Below are 21,414 nucleotides of genomic sequence, written 5' to 3'. Positions count from 1 at the left end.
TTTACCAAATAAAGCATTAAATAGAATGAGACATGGGATGAAGAGAAAACCTAAAAACATCAGTCCTCCTGCAGTCACCGGCAGAGATGGAACATATTAAAAAGGGACTGTAAGGGCTGCCTGGAGCAGTATCCTCACAAAGAGACTCACCCCCGAACCGCAGAAGCGACCGAGTCGGAGTGAATTGGAGTCGTATCCGTTGTACAGCTCGATGTAGTCGTAACCGCAGTCGGCCTCCTCCTCCACCTCAAAGGTGATGAAGCTGAGTTCGATGCCGTAGCCCTGCTCCGCGGTCAGCAGCCACTCGCAGTCTGTGTGACCTGGGTAGTTGTTGTCTCCAAACTGGGAGTGGGAGAAAAGGTTCTTCTGACGGGCTTCTGCCTTCAGGCGACCTCCACACTCTGGAAGATCCCAAAGGGAAACATTTCAATTTAAACAACAAAAATAGAAAAAAAACTACACTCTGGGTGTCCCTAATGCAAAGTCACCTTTCATGAATGACTTTCATAGTTTATGTCGGGATATTCCACTAGAGGGCGCTATTACTCCTTATAAACTACAGTCAGATGAGCAGGAGTCTAAGAACTCACAATGATAAAAGTTCTTAACCATAAATAAAAATGTACTTCTACACACACCTGTGGAGTGTGAAGCTTGGAAACCCTTCCTTTGCACTGAGGCGTCAGAGATGAAGCGGAGGTACATCTTGTTGCCCGTAGACACCAGCGGCTCCGGGATCTTACTGCCACACAGTCGACTCAGGATGGCCGCGGTGTCACCGTCCCCATCAAAGGCCTCCAGGTGGTCGTACGCACATTCCTGATGCTGCTCGATCTCGAACTCGTTGAATGTCTAAGATGGTGGGAGAAGGAGGAGGGAGACCTGAGTGGCTGGTCAAAACAAACCTCACTGGAAGAACCAGACATAATCACCAGGATCCCACCATCTGAGTCTGGGGTGGTGGAGGTCATGAAAGAGGAGATTTCTTTTTCCCCTTAACAAGCTGCAGAGAGTAACTTTTGGTAAAGTGTGGTGGGGGGGGATCCTCTACACTAAAGAAAGGTACACTGCTGACTGCTTAAGGCTAAATACACTGCATGTTTAGTGCAGTAAAGAAGAATCAAAATCTGTGCAAGAAGTACAAACATGGTCTTCTTCAGGGGGATTATAAACCTTGAACTTATTGCATCTTCACTGAACTCTTTGTCTTCAGAGTGCATCTCAGACTTTAGATTGAGTGACGTTTGGTTGATAGGTTGATATTCCTTTCAGATTATTAATTGATAAGCACAAAGGTTTGTATCTGCAGGCAGATTCACCATTGCTGTATATTAACCGTCATGCCTGCGTTTAGATTTTATTATTTCACCGATGCAGAAAGCACCACCACTTGCCTTACACACAGACACATGTCTGCTCCTATATTTGAACTCTAATTGACATAATTCATCTTCAAAGCTCCTGCCCCACCCACAGCAGCCCTCATCAAATTAAATACAACTTTATTAGTCTGTACTCATTTTTATTGAGGGTGTGCAGACACACGCTCCAAGCGTGCCTGAGATCATGTGGTCCCGCATTCAAAAGAAGAAGAAAAAAAAGGGAGCGCAACACCTGTAATTTTGTTAACATGATGACGTAATGTGGTTTTTGGTTACATAAACTGTGAGAAGAGATTATCAAAAACATAAATGGCGGCTGATGACAGTTTTCATAACGTGCAACAGGCCCAGCATGTGGCTGGAGAGAGGGAGAGAGAGAGCGAGAGAGAGCGGGCGAGAGAGAGCGGGCGAGAGAGAGGGCGAGGGAGAACACGAGTGGACTTTAGGTGTGGATTATGTGTGAATTTGAGCGTGTGCCAGTGGCTGTCACCTCCTGTAACCAACTCAGTACCCACCACAGTGAGCTCTATATTAACAACCAACATATTCCCGAAGCTAAAACAAACAGTTGAATTCTCACTCAGTTGATTTAAAAGAATAAAACAACAACATCACAATCCGGTGATTTTGACATTTATTCGCCTAGCTTGGATCCGACACGTCACCTGATTCTGGATTTAGTCTGCAGAAGCAAGCCTCACTTGCTTTTAAACAAACTATCGTTTAGTTCAATTGGAGTCTGATGGAGGCGAAACACAAAACAAGCAGCTGTAAACAGACCAGCCACAGGACGAGACGGGCTTCCCATATCTCTGCAGCGGATTTTTACTGCAGCTGGTTTGAAGTCTTTTTTACATTTTATGAGCTGTTGCAGAGTTATCATTAGCTGGTAAAAACACCACCGCAAATGTTATGCTGCACACGACAACATACTGTAGTGGAAGCTGTGTTGCAAAATACCAGTCAAAACAGCTGTGAAATATGATTTTTTTGTTTACACTTTTTTTGGACCAATATTAAAATTGCGGCTATGAGTGAACTAGATATATCTTTTTTCTAATTTGGACTCAAGCTGGAAAACTGCCCACATTAGTGGTCTTAGATCACTTAAATATTTCAATTACACTTCCCGGTTCACCAACACACAGCAATAAAGTTGACAGACAAGGCCTTGAGGGGCACGCTCGAGTTTAGCATCTCATCTAAATACACTTCTATGGGTCAAAGCTGAGCTAAAACTGAATCACATTCTCTACCATCATGGCATTGTGAGTTTAACCTCCCTCAGAGTCTTCATCATACATTATTTTTATGACATTGAAAAGACTTCCGACATTTCTGTAGGCTCTGGGTCATTCCTGCCAGTCATTACCTTATTTAACATTGTGTGCTCCATGTCTTATTGGTGTGTTGGTTCACATTAAAGGAGTCATATTATCCAGCTTTTCAAGGCTTTCACATGAGTCTCGTTGGTCCAGAAATGTTGTATTCAAAGTTTATTGCCCCAAATCCCTCTTTTGCCCCATTTTCCTCCATTTGAATATTGGATCATAGGAGCTGCATTCAGAATCTGCTGTGTCTGTGTGAGCTGGACTGGCTCCGCCCACACATGCCCATCTTGGGAAGAGGAGTTAGTACTTCCTCTTGTGGTGCCATGTGCCAGAGCAGAACTGCCTAATTGTGGGAGGAGTCAAAAGGAGGGCCGACTTGATTGGGATTGGCTAAACCCCCGATGACACTATATAGGGTCTGATCTCTGATTGGCCCGTTGGAGCAACACACTTTAAAAACTGAAACAAGCCAGGGAGAGAGAGGACAGACTTTCTTCGCGTCATTCCAGGTACAGGGACGAGTATTACTGTTGGAAAACCACTAGAAAGTGAATTATGCATAAAATGTCACCTTTAAGGGTTATAAAGGTATGGGGGGTTTTTTTTAACAAATTTTTGAGGGCATTCTGATGTGATTGTGTAAATATGATTTAACATCTCATGATTCATACGAACATCTCTCTCCTTCAACAGATAACTAATTTATTTATCCTGCAGAAACACAGCTCATCCCCAAAACGTTGGTAAATCTCAATTCCAACTATCTGAAATGGTTTGAAATGTAAATGTAAATACAGGGATGCTTCAGTGACTTGGGAAAGTGTGTGCGCGTGTGTGCTAACACACAGAAACACATAAGGACACAGATGGCTACTGCCCAAGGCCTCTTGCTTACGCATGAGCAAAAGCTTGCAGTAAGCCCGAATATATAAACGTGCACCGTCTCCCCCATTCACATTTAGGTTTCATAAGTAGAACATGAATAGAGAGAAAAGAACAGCCTGAGGTCATATACAGTACGACCTCACAGGAAGAACAATGCATTCTTATGAGGGAGTGAGGCATCCCAGTCGGGTCCAAGAAAACAGTCCAAATCCATTAATAACGTGACGTTGAACCAGCTCCGGTCGACGCACACTTACGATTTTGACTCTGTGTCCGGGCATGGCCGCAATGTTCCAGGTGCACTCCTTTCTGCTGGGATACTTGTCAGGCCAGTTTGGGCTGTTCAGGGTCCCGCTGGGGCTGAGGATCTTATGTTCACACTCAGCTGGACACACACACACACACACACACACACACACACACACACACACACACACACACACACACACACACACACACACACACACACACACACACACACACAGAGGAAGTTAAAATCATGGCTGCACAGGAAAAGGTCAGGGGAAATGGAAAGGGAACAGGAAGGAGAGAAACAAGAAAGCCGGAGCAGAAAGAAAGGATTTCAAAGAAACACATCCTGGTGACAAGTTCAGTGTGGATTCACATGAGGGCACGCATGCAAGCTTCGCAATAATGCGGCTGCAGAATGAGTATTGCACCAACAGGGAGATTTGGAGAGCAAAAATAGTCAAATTAGTGTTTTGTTGCACTCGCAGGAGCTTACATGAAGATTAGCCTCTTGGTACTGGGATCAGAGTAACTTAATATAAAGGCTCTACAATTAGCTGCAAAATAACAAGGTTTGATGTCCTGTCCTTTCAATTCTTCTCAAAATTACAACACATATAATTATCATCGTTTCATTTTTTTTAAGGAGCATTTTTGAATAATTCTGGATATTTCAATTAATCAAGTAAAGTTTCTGCCAGTCAAAATTGCTTTCCTTCTGGCGGAAGAAATGAAAAGCTCACTGGATCACGCACAACGTTCACGCACAACGTTCACGCTGCGAGTGAGATGGCGAGCGCGGCGTTGCGAAGGCGCTGGGAGGCAGGCACAAGACAAACCACATGCGTTTTGAGACCGACGGCTTTTATTTGGGACCAATGAAAGCCATGCACAAAATGAAACGGATGAAATTACAGGTTTTATACTGTGATTCAAGAAAAGGTAGAGCATTTAGTACAACGTCATGTTACGCTCACACTCCCGATGCAGAAACTATTCGTACCTCTGCTGTGAGGACGAGCTAATGACATGATACACTTTCAGTCTTACTCTCAAACATCAGCCAAGGTCTATTGTCAGGTTATTCTCCAAAACATGCAACATTAACAGGAACAAACATAAACAAAACTTGAACTTTTGGTTTTCTTTTATAAACAAAAAAAATAAGTTTTTATGTCTTTCCCTACACTTCTAGCAGGCTACTACTATTACTACAGTTATAATATCATGTAAACGGCACACGTCGTGACATCCACACATGCCAAAGCCTTCATAGACACATGCTGTAGGGATGCGCTGAAACACAAGCGGTGTGATGGGAATATTTGGTCCCGTGACTCTGCAAGGTTACTGGGTCGGGCCGGTGAAACACACATGCAAAACACACAGAAACGCACAGAAACGCACACCCAGATGTTTGAAACAAGAGACTTTTTATGAGCAGTGAAGGGAGCTTTTAGTGCGAACGACCAAATAATAAATAATATTTTCTGTTGAAGTGGTGCCTTCATCTCCGACAGTGAAAACAGATTTACTGTCGTCCAGCTTTTAAACTCCTCTGGAGCAGGTCAAGGCTCAAGTCATTTCACTCCAGTTCAAGGTGAGTCTGAAGTCTTTCAGCGTCAGACGCTAACGCAGCTACAACGTCTGGTTCGTACAGCCGATCCATGATTTTTAGGACCGTTGAAGTTGTGCTGCGGTTCTCTTGAATGTTGTTTATTTACAAGTGTGCTGAGTGGTTTGAACGAAGTCCAAATCAAGTCTCAAATCCTCGAGCAGGTTGAGTAAGTCAGGTCCTACCGGGCCAAGTCAAGTCAGCACAGCCACGCTGACGAGACACCGGTCACTCAACACATTTACAAATCAAGCCATAAGTCACTTCAGGTCTCCTGGGTTATGTCCAGAAACAAGTCTTAACATCTGAGAGTCGTAACAGGCCGGTCTGGGTCACGTGACACAACAAACAACCTGTGTTGTTTTAAAGAGCCCCTAGTTTTCTTGCATTTAATTCAGTTTTGGTTTTTTTAACAGATTATTTTGTGGCTTTAATTCGAAAAACCAACCAATTTGTCTCTGGTGCAATAAAATTGCTTTAAAAGTAGACTGGGCGTGTTCTAGAATTGATTGACATTTACAGGCATTCATTTTGCGCGTGTGTTGCACATAAGGAAGCTCGTGCTGTTGTTGGTGTGGAGGAAACGCACACAAAGCAGAAAATACATTTCTATTTCTATTTCATTTCTACTGGACGCAGGGTAATAAGAAAACACCCATGAGTGCAGGTTGAGTCGTGAATTTGACAGTGCGTCACAGGAAAGGGAATCTGATGTGAAAATACCAAAATAATGTTTTTCTTCTCAGAAATAAAAATACAACAAATCCAGAAAGAAACGTGCTTGGAATTTCATTCGGCCTCAAAAAAAGCAGCCTGCCTTTTGTCAATAGTAAGCTGAAAATAGAGTTTTAATAAAAAAAAATAAAAAAGCGTGTGGATGACAGATGGATGTTTTGTAACCTTTAAAAAAAAAACATTCTCGAAGAATCTTGGAATTTGGAGTTTACTAAAAAGATTACAATTTCAGTGTTCAAATTATATTTCCATCGATCCATAGATTAGACTCACACTGAAAGAAAAATGTGCAATATAAATTACAAATCTCATGTTTACAGTGAAAAATAAAAGACAATGACAGCAATATGATAATAAACAGTCCAAAGAAATTGTGAAAATAAAACAAGTTTTGTGTTTTTTTTCTTGTTGTTGGAGGATTTTACCAACTTTAAAAAATCAGTTTTCAGAATATTCCGTCCTCACGGGACTACAGCTTTGTTCACAGGCACAAACAGTAACCTATTTTTTCTTCCATTAAAAAAAAAAAATTCCTTTAAATGTAAAGTGAGATTCTGTTGTCGTGTGTCAGTGGGTGGACAGAGTGTGGGCTGTGCGATGAACGGTGGCTGCCTTTATGAATGTGACCGTGCTTGTGCCGGTGCGGGTTGACGTGATGGCCGTGCCCTCCGGTGTTGGTGTGCCAGTGTGCGTGCGGATGTATGTGAAACCCACCTTCCTTACAGTCATGTTTGTTCTCATGCAGTACAAAGCCATGGCGACACTGACAAACGTAAGAGCCCACTGTGTTGATGCACTCGTGCTGGCAGCCGCCGTTGTCCTTGCTGCACTCGTCTTTGTCTGTGAGAAATACACATGCAACACATCACCCATGTGGAAACCCCAGAGACGGGGTGGAGGGGTGGATGGGAGAGGAAGAAGAGAAGGGTGTTAAGAGAGGGAGGGAGGGAGAGGTGGGAAAAGAGGACATGTGAAGGAGGAAAAAAAACAAGATGAACCGAAGAGGTTAGTGACGGGAAAATGTCATAAAAATATCAAGCAGTGCTCGTCTGCAATAAACCGACATGCTGCTCACCCAGAAGAAACTTTTCAGTACGAGGCTGAGAGGTAAAGAGCAACAGGAAAAGATTTGAATCCCGTCTAAAAGAAGCTGTATATTTTCCTGCTGGTCTGCTACCAGATACCCAGCAGTGAAGCACAGCCGCCGCTGGTCTGTTATTACTCTATGCTGGTTCAGCAGGTGAACCACCAGCATAGATCAACAGAGACCCGCAAGGAAATTGTGCTTTCTGCGTAGCGGGGAAGAGGATAATACATGAAAATACTCACAACAGTGTGTATTAATAGAACCCAAAATTTAAGCATCCACTTGAAAAAAACGTCAAGTCTGTAAAGTTTATTAGTCTGAGTCAGTTTGGAGTTTCTGGTCTATAAAACTGTCTTCATGCAGCTGGTTACAGTCAAAGCTGCGATCTGGATCTGAAACCTCAAACAGCTGTTTTCACATGAGTCGTGTTGTTTTGTTTCAGATCAGTTAATCACCAAATATCAGTGTGATGTGCTCGACAATGTACCAAGACAAGCTGATGAAAGCTTCATTTAATAATGTTTCAAGTTGGTTTAAAGGATCCTGAGTTCCTCTAGTTCCTCTAACTTAAGAAATTTTGGGGTTTATGTCAAACACTTCTAGATAGAATTGTTATTGAAAAAGGGGGTTTGTAAAATGATAAGACTGATCACCATCAACACAGCCTGATAAAAAGAAATCCAGCAAATTTGAGGAATAGCTAGATGAGAATTTGTGATTACTATTATTATACCGTGATATAGGAAGAACAAGTATGACTGCATAACATAATGCGATAATGATCCAATCACATGACTCATAAATAACATTTCAGTAAGTTACGCTGACGTCTCCGTGTCTTGGGATTTGTAGTCCCAATTAAAGCTCACTATTCTGGTTAACTTTCAACTTTTAAGTCGGTTTTCCGTTGCTTTGGTGCCACTGACTTCTGGCCAGTTCTGATGGAGGGCTGAAATTATGAAGTGATGCATTGATGTGCAGAGCATGATCACACTTTGCATAGAAACACAATTTATTGCAGTTCAGCAAATCTTTTTGTAATCTGCATAATGCAAATGCTAATACATGGTAAATTTGTGATACGTCGTGCCTCGAAACAATCCTCCTGCATATATTGGAAAAATTGGCAGAGTTGCAGGTTGAGCAACTTAAATGTATTTATAGGCTAAAAAAAGTTTAAAATTAATTTCTTGTTATATATGTATTAACGACCCAAATGGTAACAACAACCTGAATTGTTATAAAACACAAAATGTAAAACTTGGTCAATAATGTAAAAGATATAACAATTAATACGTGTAATGCTGATACAATATTTTGTACTGATGATTGGAGAAATAGATTAGAGATTATAGAGAACAGAAGACAATTAATAACTTGGGCAACAGCAATCATACAGTAATACCATAAACTGTATATAGATATACGTATAAATAAATAGTGCAAACTTTTAGAACTCATTCTTTCAGTGTATAAATCATAAATCATCTCTTTATGATGTAATGAAAATACTCTTGTTGCTGTTTTTTTCTTTCTTTTATTGCTGTTTCTTTAAGTGTTTTATATTGCTGCTTTAGCTTATCTTGTTGTTTTTAGCACTTTGAGATTTAAGGATATAAAGTACAATATAAATAAAATGCATTTATTGTTGTTGTTGTTGTTGTTGTCGCAATATTAGCGGGGGAAATATTTTGTCCGGCCCATAATGTAATATTAAATTTTTTTTTAAGTTTTGGGCTCAGCATCTTGTTACTTTATTGACCAGTTATTACATTTCAGGTTTTAATACATTATATTTTATAACAACTCGGGTCGCTGTTACATTTTGGGCAGTTGTCACGTATCGGGTTCTAACAAGCCTCTTTTGAGATTTGCGTGGGGATGGCTGGCTGATGACAAAGCCCTTTATTGAGGCTGAACGCCAGGCTGACAGAGCGGATCACCAGGGCGGAGGAGTTGGAAGGAGTGAGGAAGACGACCTCTGTGTGGGGCGGCCACGTCGACAACAGTAATGGAGTCAGACAGGGAGGCAGCAGAGGTGGGGATGACCGCACAGGAAGACAGAGGACGAACAAGGAGAATGTGTGTTAGAGCGAGCACAGTGCGGCGCTGTGTTTGTGACTGAGTGAGTAACAGATTCCTGTTGAAGAGATGAGAGATTAGATACAGACGCCGAGTCTCACCTCAACTCAAGAGCTTGTGAATTAAACTAGATCTGCTTTTAATGAAACCACTAAATCCTCCTCCGTCTCTCTTATTCTGTGTGTGTGTGTGTGTGTGTGTGTGTGTGTGTGTGTGTGTGTGTGTGTGTGTGTGTGTGTGTGTGTGTGTGTGTGTGTGTGTGTGTGTGTGTGTGTGTGTGTGTGTGTGTGTGTGTGTGTGTGTGTGTGTGTGTGTCTGATGTGGTATTACAGTGCTATTGTAGGCTCAGTCTCGCCCTATCACAGGCTAAGAAGCTTTACGGTTGATGCTACCCCGTGTTCATTGTAGCCGTCTTCAGGTCAAGCACAAAATGTCCACACACACACGCACACACACACACACTCACAAGTACACACTCACACACAGATTAGTAGTATGTGGAAGGCTGAAGGAACCTCCACAAAGCTGCTGGCGTTTAGCCAACCAAAAGCTATCCCTGGAAGCTCCCGACAATAGTTTGAGCCACACAGGAACTTTAAAAACACATTATCTGTAAATGATTTTGTCCAAGCGGACACCACTGAGCGGTTTAGCCGCATGCTCCAGGTGTGCTGCAGCTCACTCAGTCCTGACAAGCTTATCCAGGTGACAGCTTTACTTCCTCCGAAGAGGAAGCAAGCGGCAGCAATGATAAATTTAGATTCATCCTTCTTTACCCATTGTGATTTTCTCTTTTTACGAACTTAACTCAGAGGAAGACAGAGGAAGATCCAGACGGTCCCCCTCAGGACAATTCTTCCAAATTACACGAGATGTTGACACGAGCAAGCTGGAGGATTTTTCTGTTATGTTTGTAGTGGCAAATCGACGCTTTTGTCCCAGTTTGAGACTAATACACTTTGTTAACGAGGATGGGAAAAGTTTTTAGCTGTTTTTGACGAGTGGTGGAGGCTCCGTATCGGGGTCTAGAGCAGACCTGAGGAACTGTCTGCTGGTGTTTGATCTCAGATACATACATTTAACATTGGTGATGTCAATTATCTATCAATAAATCTATGAGTAAGATTTGACTCGATTATGTTTTGGAGAACTCGCTGGCAGCTGTATGCCTTCACCAAGCAGGGACGTTTCTATTTACTGTTTATACTGACTGACTTCTAGTGAGACAGGTCAGGATGATAAATGGGTTAGTAATTACTGTGGGCTGTTCTAAAATACTAAATCCATTAAAATCAGATAAATACGAAGTCACAGTGACCTTCAATCAGATAAGATGCTTGTTTGAGACTTTGTTGACTCAAAACTACTACTTTGAATAAGCAAGCTTAAATGAAGAGAGAATGATTAAAAAATATATTATTATTAATAATATTTTTTAAATCATTCTCTCTTATTATTATTATTATTATTATTATTATTATTATTATTATTATTATTATTATCATTCATAATCATAATCATAATAATAATAATAATAGAAGCACCGACACATAAAACACGTGTCATATGGGTGTCAGAGTAACAGCTAAAATCCATATAATTATATGCACATTTGCTTTTTGTATGACTACAACTTCTTTTCAGAAATCTTTTTAAAAAAGGGCAGCTGGAGCTTCGACCCTTCCAAAATATCAAAACACATTCGGATTTGGTGTAAATGAAACCCTTTTCACTTATAAAAATAACACCTTTGTTTCCAAGATTTTCCAATGAAAAGAATCATCAATTAATGTAATACAGTAAATTAGTTCTCTAAATAAAGACAGTGAAAATACAACCATAAAATATTTAAGTATTTCAAGGTTTCATCTTTAAAAGTAATCAGTTTGCTACAAGCAGAAAAAAAAGTGTCAAACTAAAAACACTTTTTTTTTTTTAAGATTTCCGATCCCAGTTTTCATGGAATCATTCATTTTATAACATTTTTAGGTTGATAAAATGGCAACGATTTGATTCCACTGAAACATGAATCATCACCAAGCGTCGGGCGATGCTCGGGCAGAATTAGTATTTAGTAAAAAAGGGGGTAACAACACCTCCCCTGTTGAGGAGAATGGATCCCACAATAATTTTATTTAAAAAAAAAAAAGGATCCATCCATTCAAGTCAGTACGGCGAGTTCAGAGCCAATCAGAAACTCTGATCGTGAGGTCATGTTACCTCTGACCTTTGGCGAGGTTGCCAGCCTGTTGTTGGCACGGCCACGAGTCGGAGGGCGGCCGCGCTTTATGTCCTGGCATGACTCAAACACAAACATATGCTGCTGACACAGTGCCAGTCTGTCTGAGGGAGAGAGGGCAAAGTGGACGAGGTGGTGAAAGGCCGCAGGAGGCCAGAACACTGAGGGAGGGAGGGAGGGAGGGAGGGACACAAACATGACAATAACACAGACAGGCATAGACACTGAACCGTGAAAGCGAAAATGATTGGACACACAGTGGCGGTGGAAAGCAGCTTTTGAATTAATGAGTAAACTATAGACGTCCCCTCTTCTGCAGGAATTATTTCTAACCCAACAGGAGAGGTAAAATCTCTCTACCTGTCTTTGCAAGTGAAGTTACTTCAACAGCAGAACGGCCATAAACGTCTTTTCTGATCTAAGGGTAAAGCAGAGCTGCCAAATGTCACACATGTATGGTGAAACTCTCCCGAGTAACTCTAAACTCACAAAATTCAACTGTAGTAATAACGATGATGTTAATAGTAAGGATCCTAATTTATTAATCCCTTGGGGAAATTCCTTTATTCCACATTGACCATACTGATGCTTGGCTCGAGCCGGCCATCTTGCACACTCCCTTACTCAAAGTCGGCTTCTTTAACCACAAGAGCACCACTGTCCAGAGCAGAAGCCCTTCTAAAGGCTTCTACAATCAAAAATGTGATTGGTCTTTATTTATTACTGCAACTGTTGCACCTGTTACACTAACGGTTTTGTTCTAAAATTGAATAAAATAAATACTTGTTATCAAATCCCTTATTGTGTGGCTCAGTTGGCCGATGTTCAACTCGAGCTGCAGTTTTAGTGGATTCAAGACCCACAACCCATTCCTCCGCTATTGAAACCAGAACTATTAAAACCCTCCTCAATGTTCTGCTCAGGTGCGCCTTACCTGAGAAGAAGTGAGCCTTGAAGCCTTTTTTGGAGACGGTGTTGTCGGACTTGAACTCGATCCTCATGTTGTTGTACTGGGACGTGATGACGTCGGGGACTTCGGTGCCGCAGTATTTACCGTGCAGCTTGGAGTCAGAGGAGAGCCCACTTCTCACCTCCACGTAGTCGTACTTACACACCTGAACACACGCGGAGGGTCACTTAAAACACACGCTTCAACAACATGGCTGCTCCGATGATCGGGGACGCGCAAACACGCGCTCACCTCGTTGCCCTCCAGCTCGAAGGACTCAAACTGCATGGAGATGCGGTACTGAGTGGGAGCGACCACCTGCCACACACAGTTCTTGTTGGGGGGGTATTCTTTAGGCCAGCCTGGGGTGCTGATGGTCCCGTTCAACTTGGACAGGAGACCGCCGCACGCCGCTGCAGACACACATCCAAACAGTTTATACACAAATGCACCCTGAGGTTACACAGCTTATGTGATTTGAGTTAGGTTTTTTTTTTTTGCGACAGGTGGGACATTTATTAGTGGATTAAAACCTTCAGAGTGAGTTCTCCTGCGACTTGACAGACTCTTCTGTTATTAATGTGTTAAATTTGAGAAGTGTGAGCAACCGTCTCAGGTTAGTCGTAATGACATGATCATTAAATTCAATATTTGCATTATTATAAGTGATCGGCTCTCAAACAATAAATCTTGTCAACTATCAGCCTTTGGTTGAGTAATAAGCTTCAGTATCCCTTTGCTGATGTAACATCTGTAGCATCACAACCTAATTCACAATAAATTGATATTTCATTTTACAGCATTTTTGTAATTATGCTCTGATGTAAAACACTAACACACATATGTACATAAAAAGACAAAAATAAATAAATGTAAGGAATGTGTTGAGACTTGAGAACAGTCGGTTGCCCAACCAGCAGGAGAGTTAGAAATAAGTTTACCCATTATGTCCCTGTTAACACAATGTTATTTCATTAAAACTGCTTCTAGGCAGCCAGAGGAAAGAGAGAAAAAAAAACACAGCAAAACTGTATATTGTCGTATTTAAAAGGCTAAAAATATTTCAGTATGATGACAAGATCTCATATTAAGACTTTGAGGAGAAAGTCAGGCATGGTCTTGCTTGTAAACTAGATGATTTTTGATCTGAGGCAGTTACCTGGTGGAATAAAAAAATAGAAAAATAGCTTAGTTAACCCATCCAACTATGTGAGCCAAGCTAAAATCTTGCCTTTACACATTATACTCAGTCCTGCACACAGCTGAGACACTTGCACTCAATGCAAATGATCACATTCAGAGGCCAACTGGAAAAAGATCTCACTGAAACACCAGATATAAAAACCAAAAATCAAAATCCCGAAAGGAACTCTCTTCTAAATATTCATTGCAGTGTAATATTTCAAAATGGTCACCTGCCTCACTAAAATTCACAATTGTTCAGGAAAATGTAAACCGAGAGCTGAAAAGAAAAACAAACTGCCATCAAATTCACTGTATAAATAACAATCTGATGGAGGGTCATGAGTTATTTCCATGGAGTAAACTCTTGAAAGACATCATTCCCTGCATAGTGGTCATCCAGAGGTCTGCATTTTTACTGTTCTCAAGGACCTTCAGTTTCCAATAATTGTTTTTGCAGACTAATTGTACAGTGATACTTTCCTCTTGATTTTTCCCACGCATTAAATCTCTAATGATTTCAATGTGAAATAGCAGGAACCCACAATGAAGGTATTTTTGCTGGAGAGCCCGCCCCCCGGCTGCGTAAGAAGTGGTTTGTTCATTTGTTTCAGTATGTGGGTCATTTCGGGTGGTTAATCTATTTTGTGGGATTAAAAGGACCTTCACGGCATGTGTGGCATTGGAACGATGAGGCGTGTGGCTTTGTGTCAGTAAGATGTTTTTTCCTGTTGTTGGAGGCTGTTCGGATGTTGTTTTTCTTGATGAGTTACACTCACATCCTACAGAAACACAATGCTGCAGAGGAATCCAAATGCAACATGAATTTGCGCACACACACATTCTCACTGTTACCTTCACAGCTCTTCTTGTCGGGGGCCAGTTCATAACCCGGGTCACAGGCACACTTGAAGCTGCCGAGTGTGTTTACACACCTCTGTTCACATCCACCATTGTCCGGCTTGGAACACTCATCTTCCTCTGGAAAACACGCATGTCAGTGCATAACAAATGCTTCGCTGCAGGAGTCAAGCACTCGATCCTGTGACAAACACTCAAATACGCACACTCGCACACCTTTGAAAAAGTTCGCGGCGAAGCCGGCTTTGTTCACCGTCCCGTCCGAGACAAACTTCATCCACAACGTGTGCGACGTTGAGCGGACGTCCTCCGGTTTTTCGTGGCCACAGAACCGACCGATGAGGGGGCTTGTTTCCAGCGGTCCATCCCGGACTTCCAGGTAGTCGTATGCGCAGGTGTCATGCCTCTCAATCTAAAACAAAATGAAATACATGCAGTGTGATACATACAGCTGCAATGAATATCACCCACATCACCAACAGAAGGTACAGCAGCTCGCCTTATGTAAGGAGGTACAGTACTTTAAGAGGTATCTCCCAATAAAACAGAGAATTTGACTCCCTAATATTAACCTGATCCTGAAATACAATAGACTGCCGCAAAATAAAACAAACTGAATTAAACCAAGAGTAGCAGAGCTAATGGAAAAAAGAAAAAAAAAACATCACAGGACAAATGTTCTCGTTTTAAAGCCTTATTCTTATTTGTGTGGTTGTGTCGATGATTTCTTTGGCCATCCTGACAATTTAATAGCTGAGAAATTGGACGAATGGAAGTGCTGAGAAGGCAAAGTAGAAATACTGCCAGACACCAACATCGAAAGTCATGGTTGACATTAATGTCCATTCAAACTTCCAATTTATTAGGTGACGACCATGAAGGCATGTAATAATGGTTATATGGTGATAGGTTTGTTGGTCTCCTGGTTTTCAGGTATGATATGCAGTGGAAAACATGTTTTTGAAAAAAGGACAGTACACCAAATACGTCTCATTTTGAATATATTTTTGATAACTTCAACTCAACATCTGTCATTTACTCATTCACAAAATGACCTAATAACATTAGCAATGAAAGTATTGGTTTCATAAAAATTAATTCACTGTCCATTAACTGCTCGTTCTACTTTTCTGACATTTAGCAATGACCCCAGCCAGGAAAGCCATTGTCAAATGGAAAATATAAGAGTAGATGTAAAAATCTTTTACACCTTGAGTTGACCTGCAGCTGCAAAAACATTGTTTGAGATACTATTAGTATTGCGCATGCTTTTGTTAGAAACCTTTATTAAGTGAGATCACGAGAACATGGAGCACAATCTGAACACGGTTAAGCTCAAAGCAGGATTAAAAAAACAGAGCATCCCAGTTTTGACCTTTGGCTTCGACACTGTCTGAGACAAAGCACGAACTGTTGCAAAGCGCCGGATCAAACACATGCATGAATGCCACGCATCATAAAAAAGAACAAAGATTTTCGGAGAAGTTTATCTTCACGCCGCTTAAAGAGCGACCTTTGACCTTTGATGCGTGAAGTCAGCTCTCAAGCCATTCAGCAAAGTGACATTATTACGGCGGCCAAAGGACGAGACTATTCCCAACTGCCTGCTCAGTGTGCATATGTGTGTATGTGTGTGTATACAATCATGCACAACACACACACACACACGGCCTTTATGAACTTCCTCGCTGCCATACAAGCGTGAAATCTGACCCAGACATTCCTGAGAGGCACACGCGCAGGAGGGGGGGGTACACAGAAGGAGTGAGTCACCTCGAAGGCCTGGAAGCTGAGCCCGACATTGTATCCCTCAGACACGGTGATCCTCCACACACACTCTTTAGAGGGTCTGTAGTCATCTGGATAATTTGGAGACTGAATCTGGCCCGAGTCCTTGGTGATTTCTCCTCCACAGATTGCTGCACAGGGATGGTAAAGCAGGATGCATCAGCTGCACTGACCACAGACAGCTGAAGCCCATCAAACGTCCCTGGATCCACCCATATGAATGCCATTACTCCTTGAATAGGTTGATTTTTAGATGGTTTTACCTTCGTAAACGGCAGCGAACCCTTTGCCGACCCAGTTGCTGCTGCTGCGGAACTCAATCCACATTCTGCTGTCCGTTGAAATCAAGACATCCGGAATTTTGTCTCCACAAAACCTGCCTGGAAATGAAACACACAAAACAAAACTTGTCACGGGTATTTGTTTACACTCTTTGCTGTGATTTCACTGAAATCCTCGCGGCTGGCAAGAAATTTGTGATCCCTGTAAAGTTCTGCTGCAAAACAAGGTCATCTGGCAACACTTTGCACAGGCCACTGAGACAAATGAAAGCACCCACTGTAAGTAGAATACCTTATAGAGCAAGATCTAATGCTGCTGCAAGCATCAAGGCAGGAGGAGCACCTTTTACTGCTGCTGCAATAGCAGACAAGAGTTGTAAAATTCAACCTTGAAGGAGTTCAAACAGCTGTGCAGCATCTTGGCAACTCATTAGGCCTTCATCTGCATCTCCTCACTTGGATTTCATCTTATCATTGATTTTTGGGGCATTGCGTATTTTGTGTAGTTTATTCCACCAATTATTAATCCAAAGAAACATAAATAATACTTAAAATCTTAACAGAGCCTTAAAGTCAGTGCACAAAAATCTACTGTTTCTCTTCTGATTTCGGAGGATTTTCCCATTTCTTCAAGTCAAACAAACTTGTGCATCAGTAAAGTAAAGAGTAATCAAAAAGCTGGAACTGAAAACGGGCCCTATTTGGTTAATTTATTGGTTTTAAGTAAAGGCGTTCAGTCCAGCTGCATGAACTTACCAAGCAGTGGAGCTTTCCTCCAGTATCCATCCCGAACCTCAATGTAGTCATACCAACACAAACTGCTTTTATAGAGATCCATAGTGGTGAAGTTAAGAACAATCTGGCGGAGCAAGAAAAGCAGAAGCAAAACATATGCAATGTGCTTCGAAGAGATCTGTGCAATGCAGAGACCCACAGAATCTGGAGGCAAAGCAAAGGAGGAGGGTTTAACTTTTGACTTAATCAATACAAAGCCACTCTGTCAACTGTGTCTTATTTTTATTGGCTGTGCATGCATATTCACTGCACTGCAGGAGCTACTGGAAGCAAGAGTGTGTGTGGCGCACCTTTTCTCCCGGTGTAACAGATATCCTCCAGACGCAGTGTGTGTATGAAGGGTATCCGTTCGGGTAACCAGGAGATGAGAAGTTGCCCATTGACTCTTGGAGCGTCTCTCCGCATGCTGCAGCAACCCGCACGCAAACACACACAGATGGAGTTACATTTCTGTGGTTAGTCCTGCTGTTGTGTCTAATCCTTTCAGCTGTGCACCGATGACTTGTGATTGGTACATGACTGAAGAACACATGGCTCCCATGTCTATTATTACTCTCAATCTGCACTAAATTCACATTCAAACGGCTAATTTACAAATATCACATGATTACATGTCAAAACAACAGCCTCACACACCATTCCTCTGCCAGGGTTTGTCTATATTATCTCCGGTGATCATGTGGAAACATTTAAACATTCACTTCTAATCAAAAACAAAACACAATAAATAAAACAATTTAATGGGCTTCAAATAGAGTTCTCCCAGTGTTGCACATAGATATTTACAAAGCACACATTTGTCTTCTTGTATGGATCTACTGCATATCTACCAACTGCAGTTGTGACGTCGCAACACTATTTACCAAAAATTTGTAATTTACTGTAACTGACCTAAAGAGGCTGCAGTCACAAAGACACTACAGCTCAACGAGAATTCCTGAAAAAAAAAAAAAAAACGTGATACTGCTCTATTTAGCCCTCGTTCTGGGTTTAATGCCACCGCTTCATCTCAAAAGGAGGTTAGCCAAATGTACCCCTCCTATCCCATCAAGCATGCTGTTCCCGCCCCCCTGCAATGCCCGCGAGCTCTGTTCATCTGTCAGTAAATATGGTATCACTCAAATATGACCTTATAACGGTGAAGTTGTGTCCAGCTGGGACGCTAGCACAGTAATTCACTCTCTACGCCATCAAAGACATTCGGGATATAAAAATATAAATGGATATACATAGATTTGAGTCGAGAAGAAAATGTTAATATTTATTCAGAATTTATGAAATAATGTGAGTATAAGGACTCGGAGACTAAAACCTTCCTTTGAGTAAAGAGCAAGCAGGATTTAAATTTTGCAACCCGAAAGCTTTGCAACATCGAGAGCACATCCAGATCGTGTCAGAGCAGAGGAACGTCGGTGCAACGGGATGTGTGTGTGTGTGTGTGTGTGTGTGTGTGTGTGTGTGTGTGTGTGTGTGTGTGTGTGTGTGTGTGTGTGTGTGTGTGTGTGTGTGTGTGTGTGTGTGATAACCGATTGTGTGTGAGGCCCAAAAACAAAGAGAGAAGCATCACATGGAAAAACAAATGACTCAATATCGTCTTGGTTCCTCGGAGAGACCAGGGGATGGACCAAAGATATGAGCAGATAAGCAGATAAACGGTGCGCATCTTTTTTTTCTTTCTTTTTTTCCTGCTAATCTATGATGGCAGCAATCACACATACACAATGTACACAAACACACACGGCAGGCTTATAGTAAATATATCAGTACCTGGACATCTATACAGCTTCCTTGCCTGTGCAATGTCTCCTTTACTGAGCCTGGTTCGCTGGCCGATAGCAGGCCGGACCCCATTTTCATCTCTGGATGGGAGGATAGTGTCGAGGAACATCCCACTTCAGAGAGGAAAGACAGCGATGTAAATATATCCGGAGTCGTACACTGATTCACGTGAAATTCCATTTCTCGTTTAACGAAACAGTGACGTCTTGATCGTCCTACCGAGAAAAACTGTGCAAGTGTGGCACAGATTAGATGCATACCAAAGAGAGGCATGCACTGGATTTCATTGGAAATCTATTGGACTAATCTTTACAGTGACGTTAGTTTCACTTTACAAGAGCAACACTGAACCAAGAGGTTTACCCTGGAAAAGACTAAATAGATTCTACTTGAGTAATTAGGGGATGACTTATACAAACATTCAGCCCAGGGGGAAAAAACAAACAACAACAATAAACCAAGACATAAAAACACTTAAAAAATGCTTAAGAAAATTACAGGGAAAGCTTTAAAGATGGGGGGAAAAAACACATGAGTCTTGGCAAATCACAGTCTAGTAAATTGAAAACATGTCAACAGACAAGATGTCACCACTGGTTACCGTGAGAAGGTGTTTCTGGCGTAGTGCATGATACTATCAAAATCATATGGCTCCCCGAGAGAGTTCACCTCCCCTGGCTCCATCTTGAGGAAGTTATACTCTTGGCCTGAGAACCACACATGCAGATATCAGTGTATTAGAGGATTTAGTTTCATCACACATCATCAGTCAGAGGCTTGACTATTCAGAGTGCTTCCAAGTGGATTCATTGCAAACAGTCGTCAACAGACAAGGAATTTTGAGTTGATATTAAATGCCCTTCATTGTCGTTGCATGTGAAACACACACAAAATGTAAACAAGCAGCACAGCAGACAAACAAACCAATTGGGTGGAACATATTGGGCAGCAAGTGAACATTTACTACTCCAAACTGACATTTTAGAAGCAGAAAAATGTACAATTGTAAGGATTTTGAGAGAGTTTCTGCATAGATGCAAAAAGTGAAAGAAGGTTGCCTGGTGTGATGGATCCTTTACGTTATGGGTGACAGGGTGCATGTGTGTAACACCTATGGAAAGAGGGCAAGCTACTGGAGCAAAGCTTTTGACAGGATGGATAAATGACATTCACATGAAGCGCCTACATAAGCATTACTGCGGAGCATTTCTTCTCTCTTCATAGCAGCAGTTTTCCACGTCGCTGCGATGAAATGCCCTTCTCCACAGCCAAAATTGTCCAGGAACAAGATTTAAACTTTGATTTGTCTTTAAAATTTACTGGATGTCTGCCTAACTCAGCATTTGTGGGATGTGCTGCACAAACAAGCTGGTTCTATGAAGACCACACCTCACAACAAAGGACTTGAAAGATCTTTAGCGAATATGTTGGTGAAAACCTGGAGAAGTCCACTGGAGTCCATGACTTGGCCGTACATTGCTGTTTGACTGTAAAGCAGAACCTATGGGTGGTATTAAAGTTATGGCTGAATAGGGTTTTTATGATATTTATATACTTTATCTATATGTATGAGGAACAAACTCTTCAAAGAAAAAAGAAAAAGAATCAGTGAAACATACATACCACACTCTGGCATTTCACAGATACAGATGTGGACGTGTGCATGCATTGCATTCAGTGCCTGTGAGTGTTATTTATATTTTGCTGGTGGTTGTGAGAAAGGGAGCTGAATTCGGGGGGGGGTTGTGAATTTAGTTTTTTCAAAAGCTGCTGACCAAACAATGTTTTTGAATCTGAAGGTGCAGCATTTTGGGGAATCATAGCGTCTTTCAGAGGACAGCAGTGTAAATAGGTGGTGAAAAAGGCGGCAGCTGTGTAATGAAGCTACAGGCACTGCAGCACTGAGGCATACTGGTATTAATGTTTTTTGTTTTGTTTTATTATTTGGGGGGGGGGGGGCGCTGACCACACACTCCGTCATTGTATAGTTCCACTTACAAAACTGTATTGGAAAGTTAAAGTTAACATTGAGCAGAGTTGTTGAAAGCACTGACGTGTTTCTCAATAAAACCATGTGTCAGGTCTGATGTGCGTCCATGCGATTCGATTTAACACCTGTCAGATTGCATTGTTGTGCGGGGAAGTGTGTTGTAAAAGAAGTGACAGGTGGCTGT

The 21,414-nt window shown here is 41.7% G+C and overlaps 1 protein-coding gene across 2 annotated transcripts in view; it reads right to left on the bottom strand.

Annotated features, from left to right (window-relative positions):
• tll1 (tolloid-like 1) overlaps positions 1-21,414 on the bottom strand; it is a 45,728-nt gene that overhangs the window by 2,141 nt on the left and 22,173 nt on the right. For both annotated transcript variants that reach the window (XM_080464751.1, XM_080464752.1), the window contains exons 8-21: positions 19,842-19,947; positions 19,229-19,353; positions 17,752-17,867; positions 17,423-17,525; positions 16,649-16,765; positions 16,371-16,516; positions 14,814-15,009; positions 14,592-14,717; positions 12,807-12,967; positions 12,540-12,720; positions 6,912-7,037; positions 3,856-3,983; positions 639-852; positions 151-401 (exon numbers count right to left, since the gene is read on the bottom strand). In XM_080464751.1, the coding sequence (XP_080320877.1) occupies positions 151-401; positions 639-852; positions 3,856-3,983; positions 6,912-7,037; positions 12,540-12,720; positions 12,807-12,967; positions 14,592-14,717; positions 14,814-15,009; positions 16,371-16,516; positions 16,649-16,765; positions 17,423-17,525; positions 17,752-17,867; positions 19,229-19,353; positions 19,842-19,947 (2,096 nt within the window). The remainder of the gene's footprint in view (positions 1-150; positions 402-638; positions 853-3,855; positions 3,984-6,911; positions 7,038-12,539; positions 12,721-12,806; positions 12,968-14,591; positions 14,718-14,813; positions 15,010-16,370; positions 16,517-16,648; positions 16,766-17,422; positions 17,526-17,751; positions 17,868-19,228; positions 19,354-19,841; positions 19,948-21,414) is intronic.

This window comes from Lipophrys pholis (assembly GCF_963383615.2).
Source record: "Lipophrys pholis genome assembly, chromosome: 5".
Taxonomy (NCBI): domain Eukaryota; kingdom Metazoa; phylum Chordata; class Actinopteri; order Blenniiformes; family Blenniidae; genus Lipophrys; species Lipophrys pholis.
Note: the sequence above shows the minus strand (reverse complement) of the source record. Positions and strands in the feature narration are given on the sequence as shown.